The sequence below is a fragment of the Haemaphysalis longicornis genome, unplaced genomic scaffold, assembly GCF_048455015.1.
Source record: "Haemaphysalis longicornis isolate Haplotype H1 unplaced genomic scaffold, Haemaphysalis longicornis Haplotype H1 scaffold_3, whole genome shotgun sequence".
Classification (NCBI taxonomy): domain Eukaryota; kingdom Metazoa; phylum Arthropoda; class Arachnida; order Ixodida; family Ixodidae; genus Haemaphysalis; species Haemaphysalis longicornis.
Genome location: NW_027526335.1, coordinates 56,925,791 through 56,951,689, shown reverse-complemented (window position 1 = coordinate 56,951,689; position 25,899 = coordinate 56,925,791). Strand labels below are relative to the sequence as shown.

Here is a 25,899-nt window from a genome sequence, read left to right as displayed (position 1 = left end):
CTTCGACACCTTTTTCGCTACAGATTTCTCCCCGCAAGATTGACCCCTTCCACGGAAATCTAGCCACAGCGCTTTCATCAGACCAAACTACGACCTCCACCACACTTGCAAGCATTTACACGGACTCCAAGAAGGCATATCAGCTGCTTGCGAGTGGGCTCGCCTTCCCATCGACACTTCCTCTTCTAGCTACAGTTAATGAAGAGACTGGAATTCGGGGTGGGGGGGGGGGGGGGTACCTGGGCATATGGGATTGGCGGGACAGCGCCTAGTCTCGTGTCGCCTCCTCTGTGTCCTGTGCTAGCGCGGTTATCAATCTATGTACCAACAAGACCGCATTAACGTTTTTCAGTTCATGACCGAAACCCCACCCCACCACGTAGTATAAAACTGAGGCTGTATCTGGACGACAGGGCGGGGTAAGCACACCCACATTGCTCATTAGATAGAGGAGAACAAGCACTACTCCGACAAGCTCAAACAAACGCACAACAAACACCGGCATGGTTACACCGCCTCACACACGGAACCGCACTCCTTCCCCCAGTGCAGCCACTGCAACGCCACACTTTACCACTTAACCAAGAGCATATCCTGTGGGAATGCACGAACACTTCAGCACTCAGATCACATACACTGAGAAGTAGCTGGCTACCTCCTGTATTTATCAAGATCAATGGCACCTTTGGACGAATTCTGCAAAATACGGTCGTCGTTTTGAAGCGACGCAGTGCTGGCATGCAATACATGCGAATGCATGTATTCTTGGGCTGGGGCGTCGCTTGGTTGGGAGATAAGGGGTTAAAATCCCCGGGGGGTGTCCCAGGTGGAGCACAACGCGCCCTTGTGCCAGCGCTTCTCCCCGCACACCCCCTGGGATTCTCGCCCCTTTCCCGCCCATCCAAGCGACGCCCTAGCCCAAGAATACATGCATTTGCATGTATGGCATGCCAGCACTGCGCCGCTTCAAAACGACGACTGTCTTTTGGAGAATTCGTCCACAGGTGACCTTTATCCCGAGTGCCGCCATCAGCAGCTGCCTAGACGAAGGCGGTTAACGCATGCGACCCCCACCCCCATCGCGATCATAAAAAAAGAAAAAAAAAACTCCCTCTCACTTTCTCTTTCTCTTTCTCACTCTTTTGACCTCCACAGGAATGTTTGCAGCCTCTGTGATGTGATTTGCAGATATATTTTGTCACTAGAAAGACAAAAATTTCTGGAAGGCATGTTTTAGCTTTGCCCCAGCAGACTAAACAAATAGCATTGAAAGGAAAGCACTCATCTTCTACCAAGGGTACTGAAAACAGCACCTGATTTCCCTCCAGAATTAACAAAATTAGAGAAGCCGAAAATGAAGGATCCGTGCTAGTGCCACAAGCAAGACTACGAAACTTTTCTAGTAGCGCAACACCTCAATAGTCTTAAATGCATTTCTTCCTTAGCAGCTACGCCATATCTGGAGGGTATGCAAATCGTTTTAAAGTTATAGTGGAAGGGCTTAATGACGTACCTCCTGGGGCGAAAGTTTCCAGCATGCGATTACGACTTTTTTCTGTGCTGTGGGATGGCTCACCGCTTGATTTGTGTTCGTACGTGGAGCAGCACGCTTCGTAGCACCATCACTATTCGCTTAGCCGGAGCTTAGACACCAGAAAGAGGAGAAAGGGGCATTAATTGTTCAAATCGCATGTTTCAAACTTTTGTCCACTTGTGCATGCAGATGCGTACCTAAATACGTTCGTACGTGAGTAGGTGAATACATTTTGAGAGCCAGCCATATCAGGGCACCTTGATCTAACAACATCAAAGCGAAGTGATGTTATCGGGGATGATCATAATACGAATAAGTTTCTTTGGGTTTTACAAATGCTGTATATTTGTGGCCAACGGCAGCCATTGCCCCTGAAATGCTTACAGGTGCGAAGGCACAGCAATTGAAGCGGTCGCTTGGTATCACAAGGCCGTCTTTTTTATTACGTTACCTTTGTTCTACCACTTTTCAGCTTTGATTTGGCGCTTGTGTATTATTTTCTCGTGCGCATTAATGTTTACAGATTTCTAAGCGCATTTTAACTGCATTCTCAGTTTCCAATCTGACTAAAAAATGATGGCCTGAAGCGGACGTTTTTTTTTATAAATTTGAAACTCCAAAACAACTGATATCGACCGTTTCTGAGTTGCTCCTTTGGAGCTTAGACATCATGTTTCAACTACGGTAAATACTCGTCATAACAAAGTCCCACGGACAAGAAACTGACTTTGTTATAAAAAGGTTATTCGTTAAAAGCTGGGTTCATTTGGTCTCCTTCCCTGCCCTGCTGTTGGGACCTTGAAAAACTTAAAACAAAGCTATTTCGTTATGACGACGGTTCACTGTAACATCGCCGTGCATAGGTTACTTACTATGGAAGTCGATGAATAAAGCCTAACCTCATCTGGAGCTCGCCCGTAAGCCGTGCTCTCGCTACTCTGCGGTAACTAAATTTACAAGCTTGTGCAGATGGAAACCGATGTGCCTGTCGAGATTTAACTCCCATTTAGATGCGAGAGGAGAAAGGGTAACATCTACGTAAGGGCCAGCCAAAGAGTTCATTGCTCTAACGGTGCATGTTTTGGTTTTGTGCGTCTCGTCCCGTCGCAGCTAAGCAGTGCCCGCCCACGCACTTCCAGTGTGAGGCGGACAAGAGCTGCATCAAGCGGCTGTTCCGCTGCGACGGTGACGTGGACTGCGACGACGCCTCGGACGAGAGGGCCTGTGGCACCGAGAAGCAGTGAGCGCGCGCCCCACGACGCCGCCAGAACGGGGGGCATCGGTACCCGGCGTTCGGGGGCACGACTCCTGTAAGTTCCGCTCTGAGCACTGGATGGCGACGCGTGAAAAAGAAAGAAAATTAAAAGGAAGGGATATATTATGGTTTTTAAATGTATTTTGAGTGTATATTGAGTCAATTAGGTAAATATTACCCGCCTTGGCAGAACAAAGAAAAACCAATACACAAAATTAAACTAATTGAGAAATTATGTGTGCGTTTTATTTACTGTGATTATACGCGGCCTTCAAGCGGAACGAACATCATTACTAGAGAAAATCTGCAGCCATTTATTCAAGGGAGAATCATTTCAGGGCTCGGGTACCAGGGATATACTTTTTATGGGCATATTCAGATAATGTCGGTATTATAAAGCCAAAACTATGTCGCTACTGCCTGCACTTACATTTTTTTTTAGCTCGATGGTCACACGCAATAGCGGCGCCATTCCAGGGTAGGCAACTATGTAATGCTATTCTTCCAGCTCACACTGATTTATGTTGGCTTACTGTGTCTTGTTTTGGTGGAGTTGCTACAAGCGCGTTCCTCTGGGCGTTTTTCTTAAACGGATCTAGATACTGCGGTTGCTAAATTCCCTCCAGTGAGCTCTCCAGCTTGACTGGCACCTTTTATCTAGCCGTTGCTGATCGCATAGGCCATGCCCACACGCACAAACACCTGGGCTGCGAGCCACGCACCAGAGTTCCGCCGCGCTCTCCCACTGCGCAGTCGAAGTGCATGCTGATAACACCCGCCTTCCTCCTCCGCCGTACCGTCGTTCGTTCTTCCTCGTTCGGCGACTATTACTTCAAAGCACGCGCACAGCTTCAGACGCTTTTGAATCCTGAGACAGGCGCACAGTTTCTTGTTGTTACCCTCCCAGGTCTCGCGCCCTAGGAAGTGCGACGGGAAAGTGGGAAATTAACAAAGTTTAACAAACAAAAAAAATGGTCGCGTATGTGCTCCTTTCGTATCAAATGTCGACGAAAGACTATACGTGCCTCGGGTGCCTGCGGGCCGGGTGCCTCGGTGCAAGCGCGGCCGTATACGGCGGTGACGCGCGTGTATCCAGGTGGCTATACTTCAACGTTTATAGAACCACGTTGCCCTTCTCCACGTTCGTTCCACGGGGAACCTGGAACCTATCTAGTAGAGCCTTCCGTAACAGTTTCCGTTTGATTTCTTAAAATTCTGCCAGAAGCTGTAATGGCGCGGGTGTCAGGAGACGACGGAGTGGATTTTTTTCTGCAGTGGATGTAGAGTTTGATATCGCAAAAATCAAGCGTACATGAATTTTTTATAAAGAAACAATGCAAACATCACTCATGTTTGATTTCTTGCCTTACATTTGCGTAATGTATACATCGTGTTCAACAATTTTGGCAAGTATGAACACTGACACTGGACTTCCACGCTTAGATTTGGCTGTGGGTATGTAAACCTATTGTGCAGCTCCCTTTTTACTTTGGACGGCTGGCTCAACCGAGTCACAGACAGACAGACACAAACAGACAGACAGACAGACAGACAGACAGACAGATGGACGGACGGACGGACGGACGGACGGATGGATGGACAGACGGACGGACGGACGGACAGACGGACGGACGGATCGAAATTTCTGCGTTTAAGTAGCCCAGAAAGACTATCGTCTTTAAAAATCCCATGTTGGTAAAAAACTAGGAAAGGGCTGGAGAGGAAGAATGGAAGGGTAGTGCCACGAGCCAATGCAACATGACACACTGCACAGACAGACTGATACGCTATTGAGACAGATTGGGACATCTATATCACCGACAATATAAAGTACTTGACACAATTGCTGTGGTAAACAGACGTTATGCCCATCGTGATAATGTAGAACATGATTGAAGAAAAGTGCAACTACACAGGAGAAAAAAAGAAGCGGTTGGATGCAGCTCTTGCTGCCAGACCTGGAGCCTAGAGCATCACAGAAAAATGATTAACCAGGCTGGAGAGGTGGCAATATTCAATGAAGCCGTGAAATGAGGAACGAAACTGTCGCTTTGCAGTGAATATGTTTATTGCAATTTTGTCAATAAGGAGTTACTGATGATGACCACTGAGGCAAGAAGAAGAGCTGAGAAGAGCTCTAAGGGTGCTCCCTCCGTCTGTAAGATCAGTCAAATCTCATGGGTCTCGAATCTTACCGATGCCGCCCTAATTCTCATACTTCTTCGTTCGAGGCTAATATGATGTCAAACCTTTTTAATTTTTTTTGGATGCGAAAGGGTGGCGCGTTACGAGTTCGTAACGCGCCACCGTCCAAAAAGCAGCGTTCCTTGAAGGCAGCTGCAACAGAGTCGTCGATGGTGCGAGCACAGCGTTACAGCGGGCCCACATTGTGTTCGCTCCATCTGCGTGTGCCTATTGTCACAGGAACACCTGTGGCACATAAGGCTTACGCATCCAATAAAATGTTTTTAATATATGGCTGTATGCGATGACTGAAGCGTGCTAAACTCCCGGCAATCAGACATCGCAAGCGTGGTGCAAGCTGTGTCTCGGACATCCCCTTGGAGGTATAAGGAATCGCAAATGGTGTTACTTAGAATTCATCAGAAAATGATTTGACGTGTACCACCTCGTTTTACATTAAAGAAAAAGGCAAAACCGCTTGTTCACGATTCTACATCGGTATTTATATGCGGTGGCGGTCTTACTACATTTGTCTTACATTTATTACATTTGCCTTATCAGAGGTTGTCTAGTGTTTTTTTTTTTTTTTTTTGCGAACAATTTGTATTTGCATCGTTACGGTGAATTTGCTACTAGCCGTTTCAATACCGCGAACGCAGGCGTTATATGCATTCGTAAAGTTCACGCGCGTCTTTCTGTTTAAAAGTAGAAGTCGCGAAACCATCGCTGCTACGGTACTTGAAAAGAGAGCCGGGTTTTGTTATTGTACAATTATTTGAATACGTTTTTTTCTATTTTTTTCCCATCGATTTCAGGAGTTCTACACGGCGCTGGAAAGACTGCTTGACACTCTAGTTGGCGGGAAAGCACATGCTTCATCTGTTCATTTTGGCGGCCTATACTTTAATGAACTGCAAAGTGCTGTAGAATAACGAGTGTGCGGGCTCTTTCATCGCCGTTGTTGACGGTTGGCCGTTTTATAATATAATATTGTTTGTTGAGTCCCGAGTCTCGTGGAAGTTCATTTCGAGCTTTTAGTAAGCTGCTCGGTCTTGATTTATTCAGTGCTGTTAACGGCTCTAAACAATAAAAAAAAGCGCACAAGAAGCTGCACGCAATTTTGTGAAAATTTTCTTTCTCTCTTCGCCTTACAATAGAAAAGCAACTTCCTTCTTTGCGTCACCTGGAGTTGTTTCTATGGAGATTTTGTTTGAGCTAAAATTTTTCTTTCGCTGAGGGTGACATCTACTTGTTGTTGCCTCCACATTCCATCGTGGAAGATGTTAGTTTTCAGGGCAGTGGAAGAACATCTTTTGGATTTTTCAAAACAATTCACCGGCATAGGTAATCGCTATAGCTTTGAGTACCACGTTTACTGCTCTAATAGGGCCCATTAGAAGTTTTACTGCTTCTCCTGTGCGTATAAATTTCAATTGTACTGCATGTGTTGCTGGGAAGACATTTTTTCAGTAGCAGTATGAGCCGTCCTATACCGTAGATTTTTTTTTTGTTTTTGTGAATTTTTCTAGACGCTGAAAACAATCGCTCTACGCCGGGTATATTACCCGAGAGGAACTTCGGGGCCGTAGCCATAGAAAGCTTCGCTCTAGAAACTGCTGCTCTATCACAGCTTCTTCGATGTATTCCGCGTTTTCCCGCCAATGCCTCTTACTTCCAGACTATCAATTCCTGTACGCGACATTCTCTTCCCCGATAGCTACAATCCCAGCTGCCTGTACGCACCCGGCGCCATCAACTGTTTCGCTTGGAACACTCCTATTTGTACAGCAACAGCTAGAAAAACTCCACAGTTCAGCCTTTGTGCCATAGGGGTATAATCACGTACTTTGGATAAAATATCATGGATTCGAGCCCCAGCAATGGTTAAATGTTTAAAGGGACCCTGCAACACTCTTTGAGCAGTGCAAGTAAACCTGCGCGACGTTTAGATTACACTACCAGGATACCTGAGCCAAATATTACACGTGCACGTGAAGCGGTGAGCGCGCAAATCGATGTGAAAGACGCGGAAAAACAAACCGCTCTCTCTTCAGTTGTCCTCATTATGCATGGCCTAAGGGACGTCACATAGGCCATCGCTGCCCGATCGGCTGTCACTGGTCAACTTCGCGGCTAGATTCTCCCATTTCCGTCGTCGTCATCGCTGTGTACGAACCTCTTCTATGCCTGAACCTGTAGGCACAGTTTTGCCGTTTCTTTTGTGTTTTGAGTGCGCGCGGAGCTTGAGTGACGAGCTCAATACTTCCCTTTCAAAGGGACCACTCGACTACAAACGTTTATTCCTTCAAAAACGCCCTACCAGCCCGAGCGCGCACTTGCGAGCAGGCACCCATGCCTGCTTTTTTGTGGCACCAGACCGGAAATAGGCCCCTCCGCGTTGCGGAGAAAAGGAGAAGACTACCCGGCATGTGATATATCGAAGGCCGCCAAAGAGAACGCCGCGAGCCGCCTCCCTCTCCGGGAGAGAGCGCGCAGCTTTCGTCGCCTTGTCCGCGTTCGAGTTGAGAGGGAACGATTATGCGCGATCTCTCATCGCGCGTAGTTTCGTTAATTGTGAACGGATTTTCATAATTCTTGCGGGAGGAGATTTCTGGGACAATAGACTTTATCCCAAAATACAATACTAGTAGTCGATGGCAAGTGTTGCAGGGTCCCTTTAACGCCCATCATCTTTCTCTGTAAAATGTTCTTTTAGTTTGATCCTATGCATTCTTTTCGTATGTAAAGCTTGTTTGGTATATTTTAGTTGTTTTAGACGTGAACGCGGCCTATAAAGATGTTTAACGTTCTTCATAGTAGGGGAAGTGTCAGGCTTGTACTTTTGTTTCGGAAAACTGAATATCGCTTTTGCACACCGCTTAGTGGACGGACGTTCTTATGTATTTTGAGGAATAGCATGCGCCTTCGAATTGTAAACGTCTTCATGAAAATAGAAGTATCGCAGAAAGCTAGACCAAAAAACTATATTTTTGCGCGAGACGGCACTGGCATTCGTTTTGTCTAGTGCGGTAAACGAAATTGGCGCCGATTGCACACAGTGGTGCATCATGGTTGGAGAAAGGTAGAGCTGGGGGTCGACCTAGCTTATTACGGTTTTGTAAGTTTTGCTAGGTTCTGTCTGTTAGGCTTTGCTAAGTTCTATTAGGTTTTGTGATGGTCTGACTAGCCTGGGCTAAGTGTTGACAGGTGAGGCCAAGTTACGTCGGTTTTTGCAAGGCCGTTATTGTCGGTTCCCCACACTGACAGTGGATCCATGGGGGCAGAAAATAGGTCGACCCCAGCTCCGCTGTTTATTCAGGTCTTCAGCCTTGCACAATTAGTGGATGCCGCGCCAATTTATTTTGCGTTTTAGTAGCCCAAGAAGCGAACATGCCCTTTGTGCTCGCAGTCGGAGCAGGCGGGCGATAGCCGGCTTCACTGAATACCCTATCTGCGGTTTTGCACCCTTTACATGCGGCGCACTTTTTTTCTCGGTATTTTTTGCTAACGACACCGGACCAAGCTCAAGCCTAAACAGCTTCGCTGGTGAAAACGGTCAACAAGGCAGCGCTAATATACCAGCGCGTGGGAAGAGAGACGTAAGTGGAAGTTCCTATCGATCAAGGGACGTCTAAGGAGGGACGAGTCATAGACGTTCCTCTGTACACCCACACAACGACGCTCTCTCAGTAAATGTCTGATTGTCATCGTCTTTCTTATGCCCAATAAGCAAACTAAGATGACGAATTGTTTTCGCAAACTAGGATGTTGGGCTACTTAAACACCAGAGCCCTTCTGTGGCGTGCGCAGAAGAGGTTTTTGTATAAAAACTCCTGGTAAAGTCGCAGCAAGTACAATCATGAACAAATGAAACGAGAACCCAAAAATATGAACAGGAACACGCAAAATCAAAGAATATGAATAGCAAAGAAAAAATGCCTCGCTTGTGATACATTTGGAAGAACGCATTTTAAAACACGCAAAATCAAAGAATATGGATGGTAAAGAAAAAATGCCTCGCTTGTGATATATTTGGAAACACGCATTTTAAATCTTTGTCACTGTAGTAAAGCCACGCGATCATTTCACGCGCGTAGAAAGAAATGGCGTTGTTTGTGTGCAATGTTTTCATATTCGCGTTCATTTGTTGACTGTACATTAGCGAAACAGATGCATGTTTGAGTGACCGGCTATCTGAACACAAACAAGATGTAAACAGCTACAGAAATGTTCGCTTGTCTGCGAAGCTCAAGTTTGCAGGGCGAGCGCAGCGCTGATTTTATCGCTAAGCGGTGGCCTTGGCTTCCCCTGGGCGTGAGAAGGGTGTTCGCCACGCTTGCTCCGAGCACGACCTGCTTTATAGATACCGACCTGCCCACCGCAGCCGGCGGCAATGGGAGCCAGTTTGCCAAAAGTCGCCGTGTAGGGACGGCGTGCTCCGTCCAGTGGGGATAGGTTTTAATCTCCAAACTCGCCAGCTTCGCTTAGCTCACAGTGGGGCCCACGACTGCTCGCATTAAAGTAGCGGTCGTACCAATAAACGATTCTACCGATCGCTACCTGTATCACCGGCCAGCGACGAGAATTCACGGTTAAAAAAAACCGTTTCCCAACTATGCGAACGTCAGCGTGCACAAGCGAACCACGCTATTGCCATATGCAACTGCACGACTAGTATCCTTTATTTTTGAGTATTTTAGTTCATTTAAACACGCGGATAGTTCGACGACTTTCGCTTTACGTCGCGGAGCTTTCTTTTGACGGGAATTTCGTCTATGCACGTGCACAGGTTCACAGATGAGGCTCGAATTTGCGTGAACACCCCAACAGCGCCGTCATTCTTCCGGGAAAACGATGTTTCTCCAGTGACGGGAGCACTAATCGGCGGCAACCTTTTCAGTGGCTGCAGCACTGACCAGAACTGAGCGCCGCGCTTGTAGGAGTTCCGTCTGGGTGGCTTACAAGCCCAAAAAATGGCGAAATGGGGTATGGTAGCCGTACCATGTCAATGTTTATTTAGCCACGAGTAATGCCCTCGTCCCGAAGCGATCCGAACCTGCCATCGTGGATATTTCGTCTTTCTCACGGTCCCTTGAGCTCAGTCTTTGCCGATTCACACTAGGGGAAAAGCACACCTTCTGTGGGATCGGCGGTGTGCTGAAACAAGAGCAAAATTGTTACTTGGCTACGCCGGCGAATGCACTCACCCGGCCGGCGTCCGCCGAACGCGGACACACCCAGATATCGTCTGCAAAATACTGTCCACAGCAAATAAACTTTTGCTAACCTGCTTTTCTGATAGAGGCGAAAAGCAAGAACGCCCGTGTGTACGAGATTTCGGCGCACGTTATAGATCCCCAGGTTGTCAAAATTAATCCGGAGCCCTCCACAGCGGCGCGCCTTTCGCCTGCGTTGCGTCGGAGCGTTAAACCCTACAATCAATCAGAACATTTTTGTTTTAGGCCCGCTAAGCCAGAACCATAACTGAACCGTGAAGATAAATAACGCTTACCGGTTCACCATGAAACTGTTTGACCATCTGTTGTTTATGAAGCGCAATCTGTGTCATTCGGGGAATTTTCTTCTTTGCGCACCATCAGCTTCGTGATCGTGCACGAGCTTTTACCCCTTAGACTAACAACAACACTATCAACGCCCTGACTTTTCGTGGTCGCAACTTGAGGAAATAGATGCCCACCAATATTGGTACTGTATGCTGCTGCTGGTAGCCCTCAGACGAAACATCGCACTCTCGGCTGCGTGCAGGCAATATGAATGAAACCTGTACTTTGCGCTTCCACGTACAGGTCTCGCTGCGACTATACAAGCATTTCGCATCAACCCAAAATGAAAGGTAAAATGAGGAAAGAATAAATTTTTGGTAATTATCTTGCGTATTTTTTTACTTTCATACATAGCACATAACGGAAATTTTAAGATGGAATTTTTTTTAAGTTCGTTGTACTTTGGTGACATGACAACGGTGTGCTGTGTATTACCCCGCTTAATCGACAAAAATAAAACTAATTTTGACAAAGGGGTGAACGGAAAGTTGGTAATTGGTTTCAGGGGGGAGGAAAGGGTGGCGACGAACCATGTCTTCAAACAACCTCCAGCACTCTCTTCACGGTCTAAACCTGCATCGACGGGTCGGTGCTAAGCACCGCGCCCTTCCACTGCTCTGAAATAGGCAATTGCAGATGGCTACGAGGAGGGCCCTCGGGTCCGCCATACAATATATGAGCTAAACGGGCTCTTACGGCTTTACATAGGGAGAATCGGGTTGATAAGCTACTGGATAAACTAACGGTCACTTACAGGTGTATAAATCGTATTTGTTTGGAGCTGGTGGATTGATGGATATTGTTGAGGGGTTTACCAGCTGGAGCATATTTGTCTATTAAGTCGGTGTACTGCATAACTACCTCGCAATACATATGCATGCGTTCCCTGGCCTATCTGTGGGAGAAGTAGACGACTGCCCGGGTAGGAAGAAGCCCGTGTAATAAAAATGTGTGCGGGAAGACAGGCCACCAGATTGCTGCAACCGTGCAATAGTGACCCACACCCTAAAACTTCCTACTTGTCGCATTTTATAATTTCTGGGGGTTGCAGAGGAATGCACGGTGCTTTCATACCGTGATATAAAACTGTTTACATTACTCTTGGTCAAACGTCGTCCCACCAATTCTCCTCTGTGCAGAGGTGAAGCCGACTCTATAGAGTCTCGTTATTTAAGAGAGCGGCTGGAAAGAATGTTTACGCATTAGTAGAAAACCGTCAGAACTATTGCACCATTTTTGTAGACTTTTAGTGGTATAAAAACGCAGGTAGAGTTCGATTTTGCTGGGCAGCTCCATACCTGAAGCGCCTATTTTTGTTGTAAGCTCCTAAGTTCGGAAGCGCCTAAGTTTGTAAGCTGCACGTTCAGCGTGCAGCAGGGGAGTAGCGCCGCAGCAGAGGAATTACATGCTCTGCGTGGGATTTCAAAGCAACCATGAAAGCAAAATAAACCCGCGACATTGTTTTATGTTAAATGAATAGTTTTTGGCCACTTGCTCTCCGCTATTATGGCCCCGCAAGGCGTTCTTTCCACAAAAAGAGATAAGTAATTAAAACCAAATTTGACTCGACCCAACATCAGTTCTGACGTACGGGGGGCAGACAGATTGACCAGTGCGTTAACTGCATGTTAGCCAGGAAGACGTACGGTAAAGCAACAATGGAGGCACCACTAAATCTTCCTGAGCTGACTTTTAGCTGTGGCTTTGGTCGGTGGCTGCCAACTGCATAAATATGTCCCTGTGACGTCATAAAGGCTGGACAAGGCAGCGCGTGGTGAAAGGCGGCAACTCCATTAATTTTTTTTTTCAGTTTATGCCATTAAGATAGACATGATTTCTACTAGAACAGAGCCATCTTTTTATTGAACCAAATTTTTATTTTATTGGCCAGGGTCCCGTTGAACTACAAATATTTTTTCGCACTAATAGTTACACATAGTTATGATTAATCTTTCCGAACCGGTTCGTGAACCCGCTCGGTGTGTACAAACCGAAACTGAAACATAACGAAATTTCTTCCGAAACCTACCCCTAACCGATCCGATATCTTGTTTTAGTTCGACACACGGATTGCGAGGGTCAGAAACTATTAATAAATTAACGAGCAACCAATCACGTTTATGTTACATTTCTTGCACGCCTGAATGTTTCTGCAGAACATGAAATCCGCATGTCCGAAGTGGAATTAACAAACATAAAAAAAAACGCTGTGATAAATTGAACATCTGCCGCTTTGCCGACGGAAATACGACCGCCGACGACCGAACAACATGGTTCATACCGCGAAATCACCGGAGCACTTATTTGGTCTCGTGACGCGTAGCAGACGACGCGTCTTTAGCAGACGAGACAAGCACCGGCAAAACAGTAGCTACTCTCCGTTTAAGCCTTACTTGCGCATGTAACCAATGCGTTTGATTTCGCAAGCCAAAAAAAAATTTACCCGGACCTCATCATAGCGCTAGAAATGCATCTAACACCCTCACAGCGAAAAAAGCGCGCAACAGAGTGGCGTCAGCTCACGGGTACGTTCGGAAACGGGAGACTGCAGTGCCATACTGCAACCTTTCGGTGGCCTATCGCCTAGATTGCTGCTGTGTAGCGTTATCCATTCGATGCGCAATTGTTTGGCACATCATAAATGTAACACCGCAAGGAAACATACTTGTGGGCACTTAGGTCCGCTTACATGCTTCGAGAAGGGAAAGCCTGGCGCTTCCTACTAACACCTTGTTTGCTGCAAAATCACATCAGCGTCGCTTTCTTCGCTTCTGATTCTTTGTTTTTCCGCGCGAATTACCCCATCGGCCTTCTCTCCTGCTTCAACATGTATGCGTTTCTGTCATCGCTTTCGTTTCTTCGAGGACAATCAGTAGCGTGGCTTAGGCTGCAGACATACAGGTTTCCCCACCCCGCCCTAAGACATCGAGAGTACCCAGAAAGATACCAGGGCACATGCAAATGGTGCGGACTATCAGCTGCTTCCCTCACACACATGGTTTGGACCTGTCATCTCAAACCCCAGTACGCCAAACCCGGATTTCACAACCAGTAATAACGAGCAGTGGAAGGCGGCGCTGCTCAGCTCTATCGGCGAAGTACAAGTTGCAGTCGTCCAGCTGGCGGAAGACGCCACAAAAAACTGCGGTCTCCTGGCCGTCGTCTGAAAAAGGCCCACCCGGAACCTCATCCTCAGTAGTTGCGCTCAGGCAAAATTACCAATGAAGTTTTCTCGTTCTCTCTCCCCTACCTTTCGCATCGGTAAGCTGCAACTGCTCTGAAGTTTTACTAGTTTTACACCTCGAAACTTGTTTGCCGGTCCGTAGATAACTATATAATTAGTTCAGTAATGCTTGCTGTCGGGCTAGTCGGCGTTACATTCTTTTCAAGGGAAGCTGCACCGGGTATGCTCACAAAGACGGACACAGAAAAAACGTACAGCTTCACGAGAAAACGAAAAGTTTCATGAGAACTTAGCTCCGACCAAACGCAGATATACGTATACCCTGCTGACGTGGTTTTACTCGCAGCAGCCCATTCCGCTATTGATCTCTTGTACCAGCACCGAAGTCGGCTTTCTCGGCAGCGACGCGGGCTTTTTACGTCCCCGCAAAGCTATAAAGTTTGACTGAGTAAGAGTATTTTAATTTTACGGCACAGGACGTCGCATCAAGTATTCGCAGGTGCCGTGCATACGGTTCCTGCTTATAACATCGGCGACGCCCGCTGTGCCGTCATCTAACATTATGGAAACCGGAGGACGGGTATTCAACAAGTGTTTGAAGTTGCATGCTTACTCGGCAGAAACGAGTTCTGCGTTCAGCACTTGTACTGTAAGTTAGTTTGAGGAGTAGGAGCATCTGTATGACACCCAGGGAAAAGTCGGAAGAGAATGTGGCGGCAGTTCATGTTGAGAGCGCTGAAAAGCGAGCATTCTTTAAGCAAACTAAAGTTCTACCGAGAACTTAGCCCCCTGCCACGGCCTGCACGGTTCTCTTGCAGCGTGATCTTCGTACAAGAAGCCATCGATTCTTCACCTTATTCCCTTTTCGTGCATTGAAAAATAAAATCACCAGCCCTTCCACTATATGAAGAAGGACGAGCAGCGGAGCAGCGGTTTTTTTACTTCAGTCAATGCATCGATGCATGAAACAAGACACGTTTGTATTCTTTCGGAATGGCATGAAGCATGTATTTTCCCGAAGAGCTCATGTATTGGCAGCGGACCGTTATTTCAGAATATTTACAACTTCACTATCAAGTACGTAGTTACGAAAGGTAGACAAAACTCAGAGGCATCTTCATGGTTAAATGGCGGTTGTTCTGGTATAGCTGCGATAAAGCAAAATTTGCAGCCAATTTCTGCAACCATACTCCCTTTTTAGACGGCAGTGTATTGGCAGGAGACGAGAATTCTGCAACGTGTACAGCTTCACTGGGAAAATTGACAAGTGAGGCGATAAGGCGGGGGTGCAGTTTGGTGAGAGACTACGGATTTCGGAAAACAAAAACATCACCTTATATACGAATAAATACGGTACATAAGATTTATCGCTTCACACAGTTGGCCAGAAATCGGATGAGAATTTTGTGTGCGAAAACGCGCCGAGAAAACGGACGGACATTGACCATCATCAGAGAGTAGCTATATACAGCTTCATTGCAAGAACTCTGGCCTTTCATAACCAATAAATGGAAAGAAATCTGGAAGGGTTGGGGCACAGGCGACAGAGAAACGCGACTGGGCAGCGTGTCATCAACAAATACAGCCACCGGCAGGCTGTGAATGACATCTACATCACGCGCACGCAGCAGGAACGCACACGCGGCGTGCCGTTTGAAAAACAAATTGCTGCCTGGAGTGACATTAACGACAGCGCGATGTCATTGGGGCTATGGAAGGAATGCTGTTCCGTGACTCTCGTTCCTGTCGTGAGCTGCGTCTCAAATGCCCCCGGCTTTGTACCAGCGCATGCGTTTAGAAGGAAAAGAAAATGGGTCTGCCTGTCTCATTGCACTGAGGATGTGTGTTTTGAAATGAAACACCCACATATGAAGAAAACAGGAGGAGGTAGGACGGGGAGTGGCACTAAAAGTTTGACGAGGAGTATCCGAGTGGGTAATAAAGTGTGCCTACCAAAAAACATATCTATAAGTGAAGAAAGACTAATAACTTAACGGAGGGATGAAAATGGAGAGTTTGGGGATAAAAAGCGAACTCGGACATCGCAGTGGTTGGAACGCGGTAGTAGAGGCCTCATCCTCCAGTGGACGTAAACAGACTGAATGTGATGACCATTCGAATTTTTTTGATTGCGTTAGTATGCCTTATGGCATTAAGACTACATTACAGGTATAAGTGAACTCCCCTTTCGCGGAGAAACACAAGGAGGAAGTGCTGGCGGGGTCCCCATATCTACCGATGGAGGTCACGTGGTCTGCCAGGGTGGAGGCAACATGTCGCGTTCTGACCTCTTCCAATGAAGGACACGTTTACAGCAGGTGTTCTGGGTCAGCATCTTCGGCAGACGACTAGCACAAGGGGCAGTTCGGCGTAAACTGGGCATGGTAGCGTGGTGGCCACTCGCGGGTCACAGCGGGAGAGGCCTTCGTCCTGCAGTTGACGTAAACGGGCTGATGATGATGACCATTTGGAATTGGTTAGGGAAAAGGCTAGAGGGTTTAACGCACAATAAAAATGGCGTCTCTTTCACAGGAACTTCATAGAATACGGGGATATCTACGAAAATTAAAGATCACCTATAATAGCGATATAGTTATTACTCTACAGAGCAAAATACCCGGTAAACGTAGCAACCTTATGACAAAAATTGTTTTAAATAGCTTAATTGGCAAAAACAAAAACTAGCGCAGGTGTCCCGCAGATGACCGATACGGGATCCGGTGTCGTGTGATGACAGGGACATTGTTTAATGGTGATTATATTTGACGTAGAGAAATGATGCAGCAGAAATGTTGATGATGGAACGTGGAGATGAACCACAAGCTGCTTTTTTTCCCTTTGAGATATTTCGGATATCGTTTCTGCAAACGAAATATAATAAACGCCACCGAAAAGCTTTCGTCTTACAAAGCATTTCGTAGTGCTACGGAGTAAAGGTTGTAAAGTGCTACGCATCAAAAAAGAAATCGGTGTGGGTCATGTCAGCTTATTTTTCTATACGTGCTTCTACTGCCTCTCCTAACGTGGGATCTGAGAGCTTGGGCATAGCAGACTGAAGCTACGGGTTTCCATACCATATAAGTCCTTTTCCGGACATAACACCCAAGCCAGACACAGGGGCACATGTGTAAAACGGCTAAAGAAGCCCTGTTGGGGTAAGTAATGTGGCAGAGAACTGGGAACATGTTGAAAAATTTATGAAATTATGTCAAGACAATTTACACGCCAAGGCAGCCATTCGGCTAGAAATAAAAGTTTGAACATGATGTTAACATTGAAAGACGCGTAACCGAACAGAGTTGTTTCTTTTTGTTTAATAAAACTTTTTTGCTCTACTCGGTGTACACCATTGAGAAAGAATTTTGATCTAATTAGGCTTTTCATTTCATGTACACCTTACAACTTTTAGTTCCTTCCCTCAGTTCGCAACCCAATAGGGGTTACTCCTGCCGTTTTATGTTCCCTAACAATGTGGATGGCGTTAAATGCAAAGGTAAAGCCGATTTTTTTCCACGATGTATAAAACTGCCCTATCAGGTAGCGGACACAAAACGACGTACACTTTTCATCGGAAACTTGAGAGGCGGCCCCGGCCAGCCAAGCTCTACAGGAGCAATTAGAACTAATCCGTAGAGCCACGGCCGGAGCTATTGCTACCGGGGTTTTGGACATAGGAATCCGCTCAAAGTTGCACCCCCTCTATCGTTCTCCTCTCTTTCGCAATAAAGTTTATGATGATGAGGGCGAGGATGTCGATGAAGACAACGGCAGAAATTATGGTTTAGATGAAGCTTCGTTCGTTCCAAACCATTGCGTAGACGTAGACGAGGACGACAATGGCACCCGCCGCGGTGGCTCACGCTGCGTGGCTGATAGCGGCTCATGCGATGTTTTGGTTCTCTCTAGCTTCTTTTTGCCTCTCCACGCCCTAAACAACTTGCTGTGGCTACGTCTCTTAGGAAATAGTACGTTCAGGGCACTTCAAAAAACAGCTTCGTCTTGGTAGGGTGCTCGAAGGCCAACCAGAACTATCCGGGGACGCGGTTCTGCGCGCTACTTGGCCGCTCTTATTGTCGTCGGCGATGGCAGCCGCATATCACTACTATCACCTCCGAATATGTCAGGCACGAGTAAATTCTATTGTCGCCCCGTTGATACCTGATACTGTTCCAGTGAGAGGTTGATTTTGTTTTGCAGCGCGGACAGCAATGGCGGCTTGGCTTCGAATATATACGTCGTATAAAATGTTTCGTGAATGTGATTACCGAAAACCTGACAATATCTTCTACCCTTTATGGGAATATAAGCTACACAAAAATTTTAAGTATATTCCAAGGCACTGCGTCATTACGTATGTGCACACTCCCGCCCTATAGCAAGAACCAAGCAAGGTTCGTGAAATCACAGAAAAATCAATGGTCTGCAAGTCGAAACGAAACAGAATAGCTCGTACGGGACTGCAAAACCCAGTGAAGCTTCGGCAATGCTAAAGAAAGGCTAAAGAAGCCAGGTAAGAATAACGAGAGCAATCAGATGAGAAATTCACTGCTACATCGGAGGACATGAAGAAGGAGGGGACGCTTAGCTATCGCTGTGTACGAATGCGAAGCGAAATCAAGAAATGTACGTTTTCGTAATCCCACACAGAAGCTGCGCGTTCTATTAATTTTTGTTTTTAGACTTAAACGAACAGCTGATCATTCGGAGGACGCATTTTTCGGAGCATGACGTAGGCAATTCACAAGCGACAAAAGGTGTCGTTGGAAGAGTGTGGTATCTGATAAAGCCCTTGATTTCAGCTTGTGCTAGACTCTATAGTCTACCTATGTTATAAGACTTTGTTTCGAAGAATAGTTGAGTCGCAGACGCGGATTACTCTATAAGCCCGTCTCCGCGCTGCTCGCGGAGAATATATGAAGCAGATAATGGATGTTTGCTGGCGCTCACCTTACGACAAGCGACCCAGCATTACATGTATTGTCGTGTGTGGATCCCTGAGTATAACTTTGCATTGTTCATTATACCTTTTTCGTAAAATGTTCGTGAAATTTATGCCACACTGGCTTGTCAAGGGTAGTGATATATCTCTGAGGTATGGCATTGGAATGCGTGACTGGCACGCTGTCAGGTATGAGCGCTCCGCTCGGTTATGTAAGCGCACAAAACCGATTTACATATAGTAGTGTACAGCCGTAGCATGACCATCTGAGAAAACACTGCTTGCGGACACACTGATAGTAAATTTTAGGAGAGCGGAGTTACAATCAGCTCCATGCATATATGCCCGCTTCGCGGCGTCGGCCTGTGACACACACCTGGCGCTTGTACAGACGGAATTAACCCCACTAAGATCACGTCAGAAATGTTTACGTTTTGGTAAATGTTCTATATTTGCGAACAGACTGACTGCTCCACAAAAATATAACGCATACAAACAGTGAATCCCAATCGTGAACGTACCGCAAATGCAGCGGCGACAGTGGGGAGCGGGCCGGATCTCCCGCAGCTGCTTTCGAAACGGGCCTCTAGGGTGATTTCAGTGGCGCCCCTACAGGCAACTTTCAAGCGTATAGTAAAGTGGCTGAACAGAATGCATATGCATTATCCAAAAATCCTTACTTGATAATTTTCGCAATTTTTGTTGTATTTTGTTTCACAATTGACTGATTGATTGATGGAACAACTTTGTTTCAGAGATTGATCGCTTAGCCGTCGGTGAGGAGCCCTTGTTTTCTGGCGGTGGTCGTGACCATCTGGACGAGCCACGCTGCTGTGCCAGAGCGCTCGGCACAGCAGCATCCAGACGTGGCTCGTCCAGATGGCCGCAATGTTCGCTTCGCCTGGCGACGCGCCGTCGGCTGGGCAGAATCACGTCTCTGTAAAACGGCCCACGGTGGACGTGCAACACGCCGGGAAACGGCGCCGAAGAGTTGCGCCCCCTTTCCACTTCGTGGCGGATCGGCTGACGCAATCACTTTGCCTCCATTCGTCGAATTTAACTGATTCCAGCAGAGATTCCTGATTTGAGGAATTTGAACTGCTCGCGGCGGCAACGGACTATCGGTGGTATAAAAAAAGCCCGGAAGCAGCAGTGAGCAGCACGTTCCACTTGTCAGGAGCGGAACGTGCTCCGTGCATGACGGAACGCTCGCTAAAGGGCGGCTTTTCTACACAGGGATGTAGCCCGAAACAACCCATTCCAATTTGAACACGCCCTGCTTGAACCCATTCCCGAAACGCCCTTCCCGTAGGCCCATCCCGTGTGCGCCCGTTCCCGAAACCCCCTTCCCGTTTCAACCCACTCCCAAAACGCGCGCCTCAAATAGTTCTGATACGTTTCCAAGCTCGCAGTGCACTTTTAGGCCTCCAAAATTGTGCTGAGCAAGGTAGTGTAGGTTACTGATTAATTACTACAACATATTTGACTCATTTCCTACCTAAATAATTATCGCGGGGGCAAATTCTATTTTACATTGACTCTAACTCTACTAGGTAGATGGCGCCACCGACACGTTTTCTTTTTAAAGCTCTACAGGTGATGGCTACAGTATTCCCAAAACAACTAGTTATTGTGAACGCTTCACCCGAAAAGTCCGATATTCCAGCTACTTAAAACGAAAGGAAATAAATATGAGCAACAAAATTACGCGCGATTTGCTTTGAGACTACTTCATCAGACGTCGCTACATGCGCCGCGGCGGCCGGAATACGAAAACCGCAAATGATGTGCTAAAACTTATCTTACCGTTTTCAGCGGCAAACCTATACTCTGGCTCCCGGTAACACGGTAAATGGTGACGAAAACACGGTGACGATATGCTAAAACTATCTATTATAGACCGATAACTACCTAAATGCCTGGTTTTGGTTTTGCGCGTACTGCGTCCTTGCCCGCCGTAAAAAGTACACACAAGAAAATACAGCTCCGTTCGTGTTCTTAACGGCTGGATGAAAAATGTGTGCGAACGGTTTCCTCCAAGCAAAAATTTCAGCTTTAGACTTCAATAGATTTGAGAATTACATTTCGTGAGACCCTTTTTCTGCGTAAAAATAAAACTGTAGCCCTGTACTACCCCTAAAAATTTTCAGTTGCATTTGTTAAAACACCCAACTTCATTCTCGACAAGAGCTACGGACGCTACAAACTGGCACTGAAGCCACGCCCTTCCGTCTCCCTCTGCGTTGGTCGATCGGTCTGGAACGTGTTGCTCGCATGCGTACTCCGCGGCAACGGTGATGGTGCCAGTCTGTACGGTTGTATATACGAATGCACATGCACTTATATGCAACACACACACAAAAAAGAAAGGACGAGAATTGTTACATTTCTGTGTGTGTGTGTGTGTGTGTGTGTGTGTGTGTGTGTGTGTGTGTGTGTGTGTGTGTGTGTGTGTGTGTGTGTGTGTGTGTGTGTGTGTGTGTGTGTGTGTGTGTGTGTGTGTGTGTGTGTGTGTGTGTGTGTGTGTGTGTGTGTGTGTGTGTGTGTGTGTGTGTGTGTGTGTGTGTGTGTGTGTGTGTGTGTGTGTGTGTGTGTGTGTGTGTGTGTGTGTGTGTGTGTGTGTGTGTGTGTGTGTGTGTGTGTGTGTGTGTGTGTGTGTGTGTGTGTGTGTGTGTGTGTGTGTGTGTGTGTGTGTGTGTGTGTGTGTGTGTGTGTGTGTGTGTGTGTGTGTGTGTGTGTGTGTGTGTGTGTGTGTGTGTGTGTGTGTGTGTGTGTGTGTGTGTGTGTGTGTGTGTGTGTGTGTGTGTGTGTGTGTGTGTGTGTGTGTGTGTGTGTGTGTGTGTGTGTGTGTGTGTGTGTGTGTGTGTGTGTGTGTGTGTGTGTGTGTGTGTGTGTGTGTGTGTGTGTGTGTGTGTGTGTGTGTGTGTGTGTGTGTGTGTGTGTGTGTGTGTGTGTGTGTGTGTGTGTGTGTGTGTGTGTGTGTGTGTGTGTGTGTGTGTGTGTGTGTGTGTGTGTGTGTGTGTGTGTGTGTGTGTGTGTGTGTGTGTGTGTGTGTGTGTGTGTGTGTGTGTGTGTGTGTGTGTGTGTGTGTGTGTGTGTGTGTGTGTGTGTGTGTGTGTGTGTGTGTGTGTGTGTGTGTGTGTGTGTGTGTGTGTGTGTGTGTGTGTGTGTGTGTGTGTGTGTGTGTGTGTGTGTGTGTGTGTGTGTGTGTGTGTGTGTGTGTGTGTGTGTGTGTGTGTGTGTGTGTGTGTGTGTGTGTGTGTGTGTGTGTGTGTGTGTGTGTGTGTGTGTGTGTGTGTGTGTGTGTGTGTGTGTGTGTGTGTGTGTGTGTGTGTGTGTGTGTGTGTGTGTGTGTGTGTGTGTGTGTGTGTGTGTGTGTGTGTGTGTGTGTGTGTGTGTGTGTGTGTGTGTGTGTGTGTGTGTGTGTGTGTGTGTGTGTGTGTGTGTGTGTGTGTGTGTGTGTGTGTGTGTGTGTGTGTGTGTGTGTGTGTGTGTGTGTGTGTGTGTGTGTGTGTGTGTGTGTGTGTGTGTGTGTGTGTGTGTGTGTGTGTGTGTGTGTGTGTGTGTGTGTGTGTGTGTGTGTGTGTGTGTGTGTGTGTGTGTGTGTGTGTGTGTGTGTGTGTGTGTGTGTGTGTGTGTGTGTGTGTGTGTGTGTGTGTGTGTGTGTGTGTGTGTGTGTGTGTGTGTGTGTGTGTGTGTGTGTGTGTGTGTGTGTGTGTGTGTGTGTGTGTGTGTGTGTGTGTGTGTGTGTGTGTGTGTGTGTGTGTGTGTGTGTGTGTGTGTGTGTGTGTGTGTGTGTGTGTGTGTGTGTGTGTGTGTGTGTGTGTGTGTGTGTGTGTGTGTGTGTGTGTGTGTGTGTGTGTGTGTGTGTGTGTGTGTGTGTGTGTGTGTGTGTGTGTGTGTGTGTGTGTGTGTGTGTGTGTGTGTGTGTGTGTGTGTGTGTGTGTGTGTGTGTGTGTGTGTGTGTGTGTGTGTGTGTGTGTGTGTGTGTGTGTGTGTGTGTGTGTGTGTGTGTGTGTGTGTGTGTGTGTGTGTGTGTGTGTGTGTGTGTGTGTGTGTGTGTGTGTGTGTGTGTGTGTGTGTGTGTGTGTGTGTGTGTGTGTGTGTGTGTGTGTGTGTGTGTGTGTGTGTGTGTGTGTGTGTGTGTGTGTGTGTGTGTGTGTGTGTGTGTGTGTGTGTGTGTGTGTGTGTGTGTGTGTGTGTGTGTGTGTGTGTGTGTGTGTGTGTGTGTGTGTGTGTGTGTGTGTGTGTGTGTGTGTGTGTGTGTGTGTGTGTGTGTGTGTGTGTGTGTGTGTGTGTGTGTGTGTGTGTGTGTGTGTGTGTGTGTGTGTGTGTGTGTGTGTGTGTGTGTGTGTGTGTGTGTGTGTGTGTGTGTGTGTGTGTGTGTGTGTGTGTGTGTGTGTGTGTGTGTGTGTGTGTGTGTGTGTGTGTGTGTGTGTGTGTGTGTGTGTGTGTGTGTGTGTGTGTGTGTGTGTGTGTGTGTGTGTGTGTGTGTGTGTGTGTGTGTGTGTGTGTGTGTGTGTGTGTGTGTGTGTGTGTGTGTGTGTGTGTGTGTGTGTGTGTGTGTGTGTGTGTGTGTGTGTGTGTGTGTGTGTGTGTGTGTGTGTGTGTGTGTGTGTGTGTGTGTGTGTGTGTGTGTGTGTGTGTGTGTGTGTGTGTGTGTGTGTGTGTGTGTGTGTGTGTGTGTGTGTGTGTGTGTGTGTGTGTGTGTGTGTGTGTGTGTGTGTGTGTGTGTGTGTGTGTGTGTGTGTGTGTGTGTGTGTGTGTGTGTGTGTGTGTGTGTGTGTGTGTGTGTGTGTGTGTGTGTGTGTGTGTGTGTGTGTGTGTGTGTGTGTGTGTGTGTGTGTGTGTGTGTGTGTGTGTGTGTGTGTGTGTGTGTGTGTGTGTGTGTGTGTGTGTGTGTGTGTGTGTGTGTGTGTGTGTGTGTGTGTGTTGCATAAAAGTGCATGTGCATTCGTATACGCAACCGTAGGGACTGGCACCACCACCTCTGCCGCGGACTACTTATGCGAGCAACACGTTCCAGACCACTCGACCAACGCAGAAGCAGACGGAAGGGTGTGGTTTCAGCTGTAATTCACATGCGCTGTACCGGGTCTAACGTAACGCAGCAACATACGTGTTGTTTTTTAATTGGCGCTGCGTATCATAAAACGGACCATTCCAAAAGGGTTGCAGGTTAATAGGGCGTCTGCATACTTTGGCTCCGCCCGCCGTAACGTTTTTTAACTTACGTTTGACGTAAGTTTGTCAGGTTACGGAGGTCGCAAGTAATCTTTGACTTTCGGTTGCGCCGGACGTAACTAATTATGAGATTAAAATACAAATGGACGCAACTTTAATTTCAAAGATCTCCAAGAATCAGTCGGAGCAACGGTTAGTCGGCCGGCGGGTCATCGCAATTCGTTCGCTCAGGTGAAACTACGCCACGACATGTTTGTAGCCTGGAAAAATGGAAAAATGTGCCTTTACTCTGTTAGTTTGTAGACTGTATCAAGCTCTATGTCCAAGTCACTCCGCACAAGCACACATGCGACGCTTCACAGACTGGTACGTTTGTGCCAAGGTAATATAGTCAGCCAAGGTAATATAGGCACTAAGGAAATAAAATCAACTGAAACCTTCATCGTACAGCTTAAAACCAAGGTGCAGGAAGCACTTTTTGCTCTGAGTGAACTAGCACAGTGGTCAGCAGCACGACCACACACGTCTGCGAACGCTTGTCCGTCTAAGGACGGCAGTCGCTCGACGTGAGATATTGTGGGAATTTGGGGAACGCTTACACTGCACGTGCGCTATACAACAAAAAGTCATCTAAGCTGCTTGAATGTTAATAGGCTACCCATTATATACTTTTCATTTCCGCCGTGACAGCGCTGGCTTACGGCCGAGGGGCCTGGAGCACTAGGTATATTTTAGGGGCGAAAGCCTTAAGGGCGTCTCCTGACGTCGTCGTCGTAATCATCGTTCGTCTCATGTAGTCACGGTACTAAAACACCGGAAAACACGTGCCCGCCTCGAGCTAGAACGTAACGCGTACTAAAAAAAAAAAAAAAAACACCGGGACACTAGTTTACGCCTGGTGCTAGAGAGATTCATGCTTCAAAGAAGATAATTTTACAGCAAAGCTGTATACCTGTACCCCTCAACGGTTTTATCTGCGTTGGCAAAAATGCCAAGGCGCCAAGAATACACTTATACACTGCATGCTTCGCCCCTCACCAGGTTTCACGTTAGTGGAGATGGCCGGGTATTTTTTTTGCAAGTGGCAATTTCGAATTCCTAATTGTGTTGTAGTAAATTGATTCGTTTGTTTTTTGGCAATGATTTCCATACTGAATTTGCCATTTTCTCGCGGTAACGTTGACTGCTCCACGATCAAGTTCGCAGAACGTGTGCAGGCTGACACTGCACGCGCTGGCGAGTTCTCGTTGGCGTGCTGTTATATGCACCGACAACTTGCGGGCACAGTCCCAAATCTGTCCACCTTTGGCCTGCTGGGAACATGCCACTTACAACACACGCACAAGCCGGGCAAGCTCCAAAGATGGGGGAAAGAGCACCGCATTTGAGCGTGTGCGGTGACGCGAAGGGCGTTCATCCACTGCGTACGCCTCGGCTAGTAATTGTTACGATTATAAGCTGTGCTTGTAGGCTTATCTGAAGCATTTTACAGCCGACAACATGGCAGAAGCGTGGTGTGCCGATTACTGAGATATCGAGAATGCCCATCCAACGACAACCTTGGATGCCAGGCATGTTTTTTCACAGAACCGAAAGCGAAACTGGTTTGAATTGTAATTTTGGACATCGTCCAATCACGTAGCACCTTGTACTGATTCAAGAGAGTAAAATGCTGGGCTTGTTGGTTCATAATGTTGCAAAAAAGAAACCAGCGGCAAGAACACGCAGGACAAGAGAAGGAGAGACACAAACACAACGCTGGACCAGCGTTGTGTTTGTGTCCCTCCTTCTCTTGTCCTGCGTGTTCTTGCCGTTGGTTTCTTTTTTGCAACACCTTGTACTGACGCCAATGCTGTCAGTTGGGGCGGCCGGCGCAAACCGCGCTTAGTAGTTTCTTTTTTCAGGCTTTATGAAAGAAATACCGCCTTATCGCCCGGATAAATGACGAGAAGTATGTTTATTTGAGGCCGTCGACGCAGTGCAAGCGAAAACAGGAGCTTGACAAATTGACTTCAGTGCGCCTTTGAGTTCGTTTCAATTACATTGGAAGAAAAT

General features: G+C 47.1%; 1 protein-coding gene across 1 annotated transcript in view; it reads left to right on the top strand.

The window, feature by feature from the left end:
- The window catches only part of LOC144173262 (uncharacterized), a 98,883-nt gene extending 92,701 nt beyond the window's left edge, over positions 1-6,182 (top strand). The window contains exons 31-32 of the mRNA XM_077701749.1: positions 2,645-2,844; positions 5,789-6,182. Of these exons, the coding sequence (XP_077557875.1) occupies positions 2,645-2,778 (134 nt within the window). The 3' untranslated portion in view covers positions 2,779-2,844; positions 5,789-6,182. The remainder of the gene's footprint in view (positions 1-2,644; positions 2,845-5,788) is intronic.
- Positions 6,183-25,899: the final 19,717 nt, after the last annotated feature.